We start from the raw sequence: 13,964 nt of genomic DNA on the forward strand, positions 1-13,964 counted from the left end.
TTGGTTGAAAATGTAAAATAGACACAAGACCTAAAAAGTAGCATTCTATAAAATTTTCAGAGTTTGTAGAATCATGGAGAGGGCAAGATGACCTTGGAGACTATGACAGAGGACCAAATTGCACAGCTAGGACAGAGCCCAATACTGGTAATTTGATAGGAAGTTATTTGTCAGATGGTGATGGGTAATTGAGAATTAAGTTGAAAGTCAGAGGATTAAACACTATACCCTATGTATTATGAATTAATCAAATATTAACTTTAATGTCTATATAGTTCCTCTGCATCAAAAAGTTGATCATATCATTACAGTTCTAATAGACAAAAAGCCCCTTCAACATTGTACTATATAGCTGGTATTGCAGGGTGTATTTGAGTTCTGGTCTGTGCTCTTTCTTCTTATATCTCTCTTCCCATGTAAACAGCAGATTTAGAGTCATCAAAAATGTGATTTTTAAAATTCAGAACCTACATTCTACTTGTAAAAACTTGTAACTTCCTAATTAACTCCTACTTAATTCTACAGCCCAACATGACAACTTAATGCAGACCTATATACACCCAGAACACTACAAATTTAGAAATTTTAAAAATATATGGGCCCAGGCTGGGGTTGCACCTCAGTGGTCACCTGCCTAACACATGTGGACACTGGGTTTGGTCCTCAGCACCACAAAAAATAAAAAAATAAAATAAAGGTATTTTGTGTATCTACAACTAAAAATGTATTTTTAAAAAATGTCTGGGCCCGGTGCATCACCCCTCAAGGTTTCTGCAGACTTTTTCTCTTCTTAAGAAAAAAATCTTCCTTACCTCCAACTACTCTACTATTAAATTAAATTAGATTCTTACTATGGAGAAGAATAAAATAATCATAAGTCCCCCTATAACTCTTATTCCCCTCTAACCTACCACTGTTCCTATCTCTATATTTATATCTTTCCCTCAACACAGACATAGAACTATGCATTGTGTCCTCTTAATAATCTACTAAAATCTACTTTTAAAAGAAGTACATCAACCAGGTATGGTGATGTGTGCCTATAATCCCAATGACTTGGGAGGCCGAGGCAGAAGGATCACAAGTTCGAGGCTTGACTGGGAAACTTAGTGAGACTCTGTCTTAATATAAAAAATATAAAGGGCTAGGAATGAAGCTCAGTGGTAGGGTGCTCCTGAAAAGAAGTACACCAGATGGACTTCTGGGAAAATGGAAGAGTAGGATGCATGGAATCTGTCTCACCTAGACAAAAACTGCATTAGCAGAATTTGTCTGATGTAAGTATTTTGGAACTCAGGAATCTGTTGAAGGCTTGTAACCTCTAGAGGAAGGCTTGGATGATAAATTGTAGCTAATTTTGGTTAATTTTATTTCTTTTATTTATTTTTTAGTTGTAGATAAACACAATACCTTTATTTTATTTTATGTGGTACTGAGAATTGAACCCAGTGCCACACATGTGGCTAGGCGAGTGCTCTATCACCTAGCCACAACCCCAACCCAGTTAATTTTATTTCTTAGGATAGTAGCAGCTACACATCCCCTACCCCCAGTTCCTTGGTTGGCAATCCTGTAAGTATTCCAAGAGCAATTTGTAGAACCCAACATAGGCAAAAAGGATGATGTCCTCCAAATATTGGGGATCTCTACTTCCATCCCTGATAGCTCTTTCTTAACACAGTACAGACAAAAACAGGTGGCCATTTCTGTTGTACCTTCCATTAGTATGAGCCTTTCCTCTAGCTAAAGAAGGGACTCAAAGGTCTAGCACTGTTTTCTTCCCTTCGTTTTTCTCTTTTTCTGTTTTGGGAGCCAGACATTAAAAACTAAGATATTCAAAAGCAATCACATATATGAGGGAAATAAGAAAGTTGCTGTGAATGCCCCAGGAAAAGATACAGGGTTAGATAAGAAGTAAGAAGACCTTACATTTATACTTCAGGTTGATCCTTAGCAGAGAGACAACATATTAAAATAACAATCCAACAACGAAAAATACAGCCAATTCTGGGAAAGCGGAGAATCTGATTTCCAGAGTTACCAGGTAATTAGATTCAAATGTCCAGTTTTCAATAACAACAACAAAAACAAAAATCACAAGGCATACAAAAAATAGGAAAGTATGACCCATTCAAAGGAAAAAGAAAACCAACAGAAACCATCCATAAAAAAAGACATGATGATGAATTTACCAAAGACTTTAAAACAACTCTCTTAAAGATGTCCAAAGAACCAAATGAAGATGAGAAGAAATTCATGAACAAAATGGAAATTGCAATAAAGAGACAGAAAACCTAAAAAGAAACCTAAAAGAAAAGTCTGACACTCAAAAGTACAGAAATTGAAATCAATAATTTACTAGAGAGATTCAAAGGCAGATCTGAGCAGACAGAACAAGAAATTACTAAGCTTGAGGATTGGAAGGAATAAAAAGTTAAGAAAAGCGAACACAGCTTAAGGGACACGTGGAACACCATTTGTAGTTTAATATACACCTTGTGAAGTTCAAGAAGGAGAAGAGAGAAAGGGATGGAGAACATCTGAAGAAATAATGACTGAAACCAAATTTAATGAAAGACATGACTATAAACATCTAAGAAACTCAACAAACTCAAAGTAGAATGAACTTGGAAAGGCTCACACTAAGGCACAATTATAATCAAGCCATTGAAAGACAAAAACAAAGAGAATCTTGAAAGCAGCAAGAGAGTAGTAACTTGTCATATTCAAAGGATCCTTGGAAATTGTAACTCTATATTTTGTTTTCTACATGATTTAAAAGAATACATTTGTAAGAAAAATTGAGTCTAAACGCAAGTACTATTGTAACTCTGGTTTATAAGCCCACATTTTGTAATTAAATTGCATTATGTAATTTAAGAAACTAATGCATTAAATCTATTTGCTTATGGTTTTGGACACACAATGAACAAAGATGTAATTTAGTGAGATCAATAACTGAAAGGGGTAGTAACAGAGCTATTAAAGGAGCAGAACTTTTGTATGTAATTGAAGTTAAACTGGTATAAATTCAAATTAGTGTCAAAGCTTAAGGATGTTAAATGTAACCCCCATGAAAACCACAAAGTAAACAGTTATGGAGCATACAGAAAACTATCAGCTAAACAAAAAAGAAGACAGTAATAGAGAAAATGAGGGACAAAAGCATATAAAACATATAGAAAATAAATAGAAAAATAAAAGAAGTAAGACTCTTCTTACCAGTGATTACTTAAAAGTAAATAGATTAAATTCAGATTCATAATGATATGATAGAAAAAAATAATACAGCAGATTTTAGCACCTAGAAATGGGGTAATACTGTAACAAATACCTAAAAATGTGGGAGTAGTTCTGGAATTGAAAATTGGCAGAAGCTAGAGAATTTTGAGGAGCATGACAGAAAAAGTCAAATTTCTCTGAACAGACTGTTAATAGAAATATAGATTTTAAACACATCACTGGTGAGGGCTCTGAGGAAGTGGAGAAGCATGGTAGAAAAAACATAAAGTACCTTAGGGAATACTTAAATCATTTTAAACAGACTGTTAATAGACATGTGGATGTTAAAGGTATTGCTAAAGAATGCTCAGAAAGAATGAGGAACGTGTTACTGGAAAACTTCGAGAGTGATGCTTGTTACATAATGGTAGAAAACTTAGCTGAACTGTGTCCCCTAGTTATGTGGAAAGCACAACTTGTAAATGATGGAATTGGACATTTAGCTGAGATGAGATCTCCATGAAGAGTGCTAAAGTAGAGCCTGTGTCCTCTGGCTGCTCATGTCAAATGCAAGGGCAAAGAGAAAAATTGAGGGAATAACTGTTAAGTAAAAAGGAACCATAATTTCATGATTTGAAAAATTCTCAGTCTATCCAAATTGCAGAAGACACTGAAATTTAGAGATTCCCCACCAGAAAAGTGTGCTCTAGAGAAAAAAACACTCTGAAGGTATGGTTGGATAACCTTTCAGTAATATTGCAATAAGATCAAAAGATCACAGTCTTCAGTCACACAAAAGGCTCTTTAAAACGATTAGGCACATGACTCAGTTCTCCCTAGCAATCTCAGTTGAATCCAAGAAAAGAACGAGGATTATCTAGGAAAGACCTGTCAAGAGCCTCTTATTGAATAGAGTGACTATCCATGACATTCATGGGAGATTCACAAGGTTCTTGAGAATGTCACAAGCACAAAAATTTCTAGGTTGGACTGCAAGGGATAGAGAAAGTAGAAAATGATAGAAGCCTATTGTACCTTCAAACTTCAAACTGCTACAATCAGGAAACTAGCTGATGAAACTACTCAGCTGCAAACACATGCCACCCCTCATGAATAAGGAAAGATGATTTTGAGGGTGAAACCATAAATCCGGAGACCAAAAACTCAAGACTAGAGCGCGGAGTTGCAAGTCCTAGAAAATCATTCCCAGTCTTCTAAATTTAGTAAAATTTGTTTAGCTGGATTTCTGATATTACCTGGTATTTGTGATTCATTTTTTTCCTTTCCATTTTCTCTCCCACATGGTCCAGATTATTTAAAAACTGGTGTCCCGTGCCTGCCCCCCTATTGTATTTTAGGTGTAAAATGCAAGGGAAGAGAAAGGTAGGGAAGGGGAGGGGAGAGGAAGGGGAAGGGAAGAAAAAAGGAGAGGAGAGAAGAGAAGAAAGGAAGAAGGGAGGAAGGGAGGAAGACATGCACTGATGGAGAGGAATTTTGCCCCAAGATACATCATACTCAGAGTTATCATACATATGTGATTTAAACAATGAGATCTGAGACTCTTGAGCTGATTTTCTTTCTTTCTTTCTTTCTTTCCTTTTTTTTGGGTATTGGTACTTGAACTCAGGGGTGCTTAACAACTGAGTCACATCCCAGCCCTTTCTATTTTTTATTTTGAGACAGGGTCTCACTAAGTTGTTTGATCCTTGCAAAGTTGTTGAGGCTGGCTTTGAACATGTGATCCTCCTGCCTCATCCTTCTAAGCTTCTGGGATTACAGGATATTTAACTCAGATTTTACTTTTGGAAATTCCAGGATGGAGTTATAGCACGAGTGAAATGTGTTGGGATGAAGACATTTTGCATGTGAGAAATAACTGACCCTTAGGAGATCAGGGGACAGACTGTTGTAAATAGAATAAAGGTTCTCCAATGATGCCTCTGTCCTAATCCCTGAAATCAATGAACACATTAGGTTACAGAGAAAGGGGCAAATTAAGATTGCAGATGTAATTAAGGTCACTCATCAACTGACCTTAAGACAGGATTATTAATCTTTAAAAAATTAAAGAATAAGGGAGAAGAGTCAGAATTAGAGAAGCATATAGAATGACAGAAACAAGGTCACTGAAATGATGCAATGTGAGGAGGACTCAACCCATCATTGCTGACTCTGAAGTTGGAGGAAGGCCTTAGGCCAAGGAATGCTGGCAGTGGCAACTTCTATATTGGAAAAGGCAAGGAAATGGATTCTCCTTTAGAGCCTCAAGAAAGGAATGCAGCCTGCCAACTCCTTGATTTTAATCTAATGAGATCTTGGTCAAATTTCTAACCTATAGAATTCTAAGATATTTAAATTAGTATTGTTTTAAGTCACTAAGTTTCTGATAGTTTATTACAACAATAAAAGATACTTTCTATTGTTTATAGACAGAAGTCAAGTACTGCTATTTCCCTTAAAATTTAAAATATTTCATGGCTCCTCTATGAGTTCATTATGTGTAATTTGGTTCATAGTTCAGGAATGGTGGTTCTAGTAGAGGTGTCAGCAAACTGCAGCCCAGGAGGCAAACCCCACCCATTGCCTGTTTTTGTGCACAAAATTGTATTGAACTCAGCCATGCTTGCTTCTTTGCTTACTGTCTATATATGATTTCATAGTATAGTAGAATTAAGTAGTTGTAAAAGAAGACAATATGGCCCAGAAAGCTCAAAATAATTACTTTCTGGATCGTCTAAGAACATGTTTGCGAATCCCTGTGTAGGATCTGGCTCTACTCTATCCATCTAACTTGATTTCCCTTCATCACACTTAATCCTCATATCCCCACTCCCTACAGTTACTATTCTTTGTTCCTGTCAATACCTTAGCTCATAATACAACTTCATCTTGGAATTTTATTCCTTTCCGTCCCCAAATTTTGTATCCTTTAAGGCACACCTTAAGTCATACTCTTATTTTTATTTATTTTTTTTTGTGGTGCTGGTTAAGTCATACTCTTTACCTAAAATTTTCCCTATTTATTCTATCAGGCATTTTTCCTATACTATACCAGCTAGGTTTTGATTAATCGAATAGTCATTTTATTGCTGTCAAATTTATTTCATATATGTGACAATCTATTATTACAAATAGATTGTAAGGTTCTTAAAGAAAGCAACTATGTCTTGAATTTCTCTGGAAAATTCCACAAAGCCTAACCTCTCTGTTATGGACCAGTAGAGTGCTCAGTGCATTAACTGCATTTTTCAAGGTGAAGTTCACTCTAGAAATGTTTTAAGTTTGATCCCTGATAGTTGTAGCTGAAATATGATATCCACAACTGTTAAGTGATATTACAGACGGTTTATTTGTAGACATTCCAGCAGTACGATTGCTGGTATCTCTTTTATCATTTATAGTTTTGATATCCCTTATATTCATAGGACAAGTTTGTGCTAGCATACAACCTTCTTTAATCACTTACTCAAATTCCTCTATTTTTACCTAAATACCTTTTCATTTTAAACAAAATAAATTGTGCAAAAGGGAAACAGGGTTAGGGATAACTCAGTGACTCTAGAGTGAATGCTCAGCCCTGTGCAACACCATGGGTTCAACTCCCAGACTCAAAAAGGGTAGGGGCAATAATGCCACAATTTGACAAAATTATGAAAATTTACTATCCTCAAAAGCCTGTATGAGAATAGTGTACTAGTTCCCTGTTTTTAATATCCTATATGTTTAATGAAATTAATCTACTCCTTATAGAATATCTCTATTTGGATCCTCTTACAATCCCCTCAAACTCATCATACCAAAACTAGACACCAAAAATGAAGGGTCTAACCAGAGAAACAAGTTATACCCAATTTGTTTACAATGAATCAAAATAAATAAATTATAAAAAAATGAATGGTTTAGCTGGGTGTGGTGGTGCACACCTGTAATCCCAGTGGCTTGGGAGGTTGAGGGAGGAGGATCAAGAGTTCAAAGCCAGCCTCACAAAAGCAAGGCCCTAAGCAACCCAGTGAGACCCGCTCTCTAAATAAAACACAAAATAGGGCTGAGGATGTGGCTCAGTGGTAGAGCACTTGCCTAGCACGTGTGAGGCACTGGGTTTGATCCTCAGCACCACATGTAAAATAACTAAGTAAAATAAAGGTCCATCTACAACTAAATAATATTTAAAAAAATAGGGCCGGGGATGTGGTTCAGTGGTCATGCACCCCCGAGTTCAATCCCAAGTACTCCCCTCCAAGTAGAAAAAAAACAGAAAGAAAAAATGAAGGGTCTAATGCATCCAAAGTTTAAAATGTAGGTTTTGGCAGGAAGGTGACAAAGATGATATAGAAAGGTATTAAGTAATTTTTAATATGTAACATTTGCATTTCACATATTTTAATTATTTAGATAATCATTGGAAGTCCACTACTCCTTTGGCCCAAGAGAACCAGAATGACTTGGCTCTAAGATTTCTGTTAAACCAACACCATTTCTAGATTTTCACTCTTAAGAGTCAAGTGCTGGTCAAAGAACTCCATTATGGATCAGAATCATATTTAAATAACCAATTTATTTTGACTGAGGGAACAAAGTTGCCATAATCACTGAGTAGCCTGAGTGACCCAAACCCAACTATGCTGAAATTAACTTGGGATTGCCATTCAAACAGCTGTCTCTTTGTGAAACACTAAACCTGAAGTTCTTATGGTTCTGGGTAAATTGAGGTACAATATTTAATTATCTTTAATGCTTTTGTGCACAAAAAAAAGAAATATAGAGAATTATTTTTCTGTCATTCTAAGAAAAATTGCTACAAGAACTTTAGGAGAAATGATACCAAATGTCGTCCTGTCTTGTCTTTCTTCATACTTTCAGAACACTCCTTGCCTTTCTGTGCCCTTACATATACTTCCCTCTGCTTAAAATGTCTATCTATTATCTACCTAGAAAACTTCAACTTTTCCTTCCAGTTCAAGTTAAAATACAATCTGCTTTATAAAGCCTTCCTTGATTCCTTTTGGCATATTTAAAGGTTCTTCCCATTTTTTGTATATTTCCCCATTAAAACAATTATTTTATATGTATTTAAGTTTCTTATTTGCATATATCTTATCACAATTGTTCATAGGCATCAAGGACTCTAAGTTTTCATTCTTATGTCCCTTGTACATGACACATAGAAGTCATCTCATACTTGATGAAAGAAGAAATAGAACACTTCTCTCTTAAAAATTAAAAACTTCTCATCTGGTTTTACCAACCTTCTTCATCTCCTAAAAATATACCTACTACTTCAGCCTCAGTGTCAAGTTCCTTTCTGCTTCTTACATGTTTGACTTTCCTAGTAAATCTAGATGCTTCCATGAAATCACATGTCTTTCTTGACATTCAACATTTTCTTCTAAGACTATTCACTGGCTTCAAGAAAATATTTTGGAACAAACTTTGAATTCCAGCCCCCTCAAAGTACTCAACAACTTCATATGCACTCATCTTTTCAAACTAAGATCAATAACAAGGCTTTTCATTTCACAGAAATATTTTACCAAATAACACCTATGTTTTAAAAATATTTTAAAGGTTAAGAATATCTCACCTGAACTCCATATACCAAGTATATCAGCAGGCTTTGTTTTAAAATAAAATCATTTTATCTTTAACCATAGAAAACAGATTTGAAATCAATGTAAGTTAACTCATCTGGCTGGTTTTTACAGACTGCAGAGAATAGAATTGTATCTGAACAAATTATCAGAAGCACCTCTGGTTGGGGATGACTCACCTGTACTCCTTGGTGTACTCAAAGTCTTGTTTGTTATAGGCAGGTTTTAGGAAATTGCACTCAATGACTCCAATCACTCCTACGCCTTCTCCATGAGTTGGCTTAAAAGAAAAATATTAATTTCAACACTTATGTTACTGTTGACTGCCTGAGGCATTTCATATTGATTACATAATGTTCATGGGCAAGGGAAGACCATTAACATGTAGAGAAACACTTAGAATATACTTTGGTACACTGCAAGTATATTGGAACATTGCAATATATATGGAACTGAAAACTGACAAATTCTAGAACAGAGATTTTCAATGATTCATAGATTCCTAGGATTCTTCATAGAATAATTATTATGTCTACTTCATTTCAAAACCTCCACTTTTATCAGTTTCACATTCCAAGATTGCCATAATATTTAATTTGAATAAAAAAGTACACTGCTAAAAAAGTAAGATTATATACTACTCTTTGAGAGACCTAAAAGGCAACTTCATCACCATCCCCAAATTTTAGGGATGTTATGTGATAATTACACCCTATATATTAAAATATGTATTTTCTGTACCAAATAACTACCAAAGAAAGTCAGATTGGCAGTGTTTATTAATTATAAGTTGATGTAAAATGTTTTATGATTTTAAAAATTTCTTTGTTATTTTTAGTGGAAGGAACTAAGTCAAAGTATAATTAGACTGGCATATAAACATGAATTGTCAAAAAGTGATATAATAAAAACAAACACAATAGGCTGAAAATTAGCTATCCTGGGCCCTATGTAACTGTGTACTGCATAATATAAAGCAGCCTATCATTCATTGTGCTTTAACAATCTAATTTGTAAATTAGGAAATGAAGGGGATACTCATGGGAATTACCACTTTAAATTATCCTTAAAACATATGGCAACCTTTATATAGTTTGGTTTATAAAATATTTTCACATAATATATTCCATTTAAATCTCTCAAACCTATAAGCTGTAAGTTAAGCACAGAAGGTAAGATTATTATTGTCCTTTCCATTTTACAGGTAGGAAAATTGAGACTCAGAGAAATTATAAGGCCATAGCTTACAAATATAAAATCTAGGACCCAAATCTTGATTTTTAAACACCAAATTTTATGCACCTTTCATTATGCCTTATAGTATTCCTAAGATACCAGGAAGAGCTACTTTACACACTAATAAGCTGATACACTTAGTGAAGTTGCTGATGTTCTAAGTCTACCTCTTATTAACAGCTACCTGGAAAATATATTCATTAAAGATCCTGGGATAACATCTGAAAAGAATGAGAAGTAGCAAGAGTTTTTCAACATAAGAATGCTCACTGGTAACACAGAATTCCAGTATGGGAATAAAATCATTGATCAATCTATGCCCTTTACAAATTTTAAATTATCTCCCTACTCTTTAGTCTTCTATGCCAAAGAAACATCAACTACTCACCTTTACCTGGCCTCCTGCCTTCTCAAAGAACTTTATGAGCCGGTTGTTATGATACATCATTACTCCAAACTGGTTAGCTTTCTGGCAAGAGAATCCAAAAGTGATTCTCACCTGCTTATTCTGAGAAAATGATTAAGGATACAAACACCAGGGGCTTTAGCAAACAAAATTTTGCATCATATTAGAGATTACACCATTGGATGTAAACTGATACCTTTCTAGAGGGCACTCAAACATCTGTAGCAATAATTTAAGAGTATTTTTAATCTCTGACCAAGGAATTCTTTCTTAGGAGTTTATGCAACAGAAATAGTTAAGGAAGCCCACAGAGGTTGATAAGTTAGAGATTTTTTTCAATTAGTCACATTAGAAAAACAGATAATTTAAATATTCAAAAATAAAGTAATAGTAGATAAACATGGTCTATATGCAGCTCTTAAAACTGTGTCCTTGAATAATATTTTTGGAATATTAGGAAATACTCAGAATAATAACAAGCATTGTTATATAATGCATATATGTATAATAGTAATAGGTGGTATTATAATACATTATATAAAATGTATAATACATTATACAAAATATAATATGTATACATGCACAGAAAAGACTAAGAAAAATACCAAAATTCCATCAGTGACTAAACAATTCAAAAGTAATGAAAAAATTCTTAACCCTTTCTAGTTGCTCAATTTGCTGCTAGGTTTCACAGGTTCGGATAAGAGTTGTAAATGGTACAATACAAATCCATTCAATTATAGACAATATTGGTAAGTCCTGTTAAACATATAAAATACAATGGAAGCAAAAGCAATGAGAACAAAATCACTTTGAAAGGTAAAAGACAATGAATAGTCCCATAGTAATATTTCATAGGAAGAGCAAGTTTGGATAGATCAAGTTAGGAGAAATATTATACATAAAACATAAGTAACAATGAATTTTTAACAAATTCTCCTTGATTTGAAACCAAGTTAAGCTAATAGTAGTGGTATATGCCTGTAATCACAACTACTCTGGAGACTGAGTGGGGAAGACTGAGGCTAATCTCAATAACTTAGCAAGACTCTGTCTCAAAAAATAAAAAATGTTGGTGTAGCTTAGTAATAAAGTACTTCTGGGTTCAATCCCCAGGACCACAAATAAATACATACATACATATATACATACATACATTCATACATAAAATAAAATAAATAAAAGTCGAATGTAAGAGAATGGGATAAAGGGGAGATAGAGAAACTGATATTTTCATTAAAACAAATATTGAGAATTCTTCATATTCAAATGGATTGAATGAGAATTTATTTTGTTGTTTTTTAAAATGATCTCTCTTGCCCCCTCTAAATGACAAACTACATACATCAAAATCATATAAAATGTCATTGTCAGGTATGATACAAACACAATACAAGTGGATGCTCAACAGTAATATTTAGCTCAGAACACAATTTTCTGAGCTCAAACGGAACCTCAAGTGAGACCTTATTACGACGCAAAAATGAAACAAGATAAAACTCCCCCAAACAAACCAAAAACCCCACAGTATAAAACGAACACATTAAAGATTGTCAAATATTTTATTTCTGCTGTACACTTCTTAAAATTTTTATTAGTGTATTTTGATTATACATAATAGTGGGGCTCGTTATGACATATTTTGTACATGTATATAATACACTTTGAACGATCTCCTTCCTCAGTACCTTCTTTTTCCCTCCTTTCCTGCCTTCCCCAATATGCTGATCTGCTTGTTCTACTTTACTGATCTCTTTTATTATTATTATCTTAATTAGTGCATTATAATTACATATGTAATGGGATTCATTGTGCAGTATATTGGTACATGGACATAGCACGATTTAGTAGATTTTGCTCCCTAGTATTTCCCTATGCCCTCCCTCCCACTTAATCCCCTTCCTCTACTCTGTTGAATATTTTTAAAATTCTAAACTATGGAATGGGGTTACACTGTGGTAGAAGGCTCCCCAAATTAGTATAACAAAAAAACACAGAAAAGAAGCCTTTGAAAACTGAGGAGAAACTAAATAAATCAGCATTAATGATCCTGTTCCTTAGTAACCTTGGGGAAATTCTATTAGCAGTTTCATTTTACTGATGCCTGTAGTGGATCCATTAAACCCAAATTCTAATATGAGAAGGTATTATAGTTTAATGGGAAGGGAGGGTGAGAAGAGTTTAGGTACATATAAAATGCATGTATAGAAGTTGGCCTGATTACAGAAACCCATGAAAGATAAGAACCTGCAGACAGAAATGTGGTACATTCTAATAGAGTAATTGGAAAGCATTTCTTTATACTGGCTCTGTTAAACCTACAGCACTAAACCTAAGATACTCATTCACATAAGGTGCAATTATAACTAATATGCTCAGAGTTCTGGCTTTGTTCAGTTTCTTTAGGGCTTTAAGAAAAGTTTCCTAGTGGAGAAGGTATGTGTTCCCAAAAAGGAGAAAATCAATGAACTTATGAATAAAAACTACATGACCTTTTATAAAAAAGGAAAACAATTTCTAATTTTCGGTCATTGAAGAAAGACAGAGAAAGATGATGTCTTTGATGAAGCAAATATGGACCAAGAGTTATGCTAGGTTACTAGAATATAAATTAAAAGATCGATTTTCATAGTGCTTATGAGTTCTCAGTCTTTCAAAGACTTTTCTTTCTTTGCTAAAAAAGCCATCAATGAAGACTGACCTCATTTCCATAGTTTAAGATTTTTCTCTAGAATCTAAAATCTAATCCAATGGGGTATAGAAGTGAAAATGAGTAACTGCTTCTCTGTTAAAAGCTGAGTATCTTAAAATAGACAAGTATTTCTTATAAAAAAATTCAGACTCTACTGAACTAGAATCTCTAAAATCTCAAAGTATTTAAGAGTTTCCCTATGATTTCTGATAAAACTGGTGCATAGTCTGACATTTAAGAAATACTTCCTTAGAGTACAGTGTAACAGGATTTGTGATATATGATACAATTTTGATCTGTGAAAGTCAAGTTTTTGTCTTTCTGTGCTAGTCTAGAAATTTAATCCCAAAATGCAGAGGTTAACTACATATAGCTGAAAGGATACTGTGAAGGTAGGTTTATATATATCATATCCTACATTGGCCAGACTTTTGGCAATCATCTGGGTGGTCACCTTCTTTTGACGTAGAAAAATTTTCATCCTTGGCTTCATATATAGAATACTACAATATGCCTATGGAACAGTAAAGGTAAAGTTATTATGCAACACTGACAATTCTACTGACATCCCCATTAAACACTGCTAGCCAAGTGAGTTTATTCTTGGCAAAGATCTTCCTTACTTTCTATACCTTGTATTATGTCAACCACCACACTAAAATGCTGCTATTTTAGCTAAATTTTTTCAGTGGAGATGGTGAAAAGAATACTAGTACAAAGCTAAAAGGTTGTCATTCTTGTGTAAGTAAACTTTGGTCTTTTTCAACAATATTTTCATTTTCTAGGAAATCTTACCTCTTACTGTTGAAGAAAACCATTC

At 34.2% G+C, this 13,964-nt stretch overlaps 1 protein-coding gene across 4 annotated transcripts in view; it reads right to left on the bottom strand.

The window, feature by feature from the left end:
• Morc4 (MORC family CW-type zinc finger 4) overlaps positions 1–13,964 on the bottom strand; it is a 60,096-nt gene that overhangs the window by 30,988 nt on the left and 15,144 nt on the right. For all 4 annotated transcript variants that reach the window (XM_047536737.1, XM_047536736.1, XM_047536735.1 and 1 more), the window contains 3 exons: positions 13,530–13,658; positions 10,435–10,554; positions 8,990–9,090 (listed from right to left, as the gene is read on the bottom strand). In XM_047536737.1, coding sequence (XP_047392693.1) covers positions 8,990–9,090; positions 10,435–10,554; positions 13,530–13,658 — 350 coding nt within the window. The remainder of the gene's footprint in view (positions 1–8,989; positions 9,091–10,434; positions 10,555–13,529; positions 13,659–13,964) is intronic.

Source organism: Sciurus carolinensis, chromosome X (assembly GCF_902686445.1).
Source record: "Sciurus carolinensis chromosome X, mSciCar1.2, whole genome shotgun sequence".
NCBI lineage: Eukaryota > Metazoa > Chordata > Mammalia > Rodentia > Sciuridae > Sciurus > Sciurus carolinensis.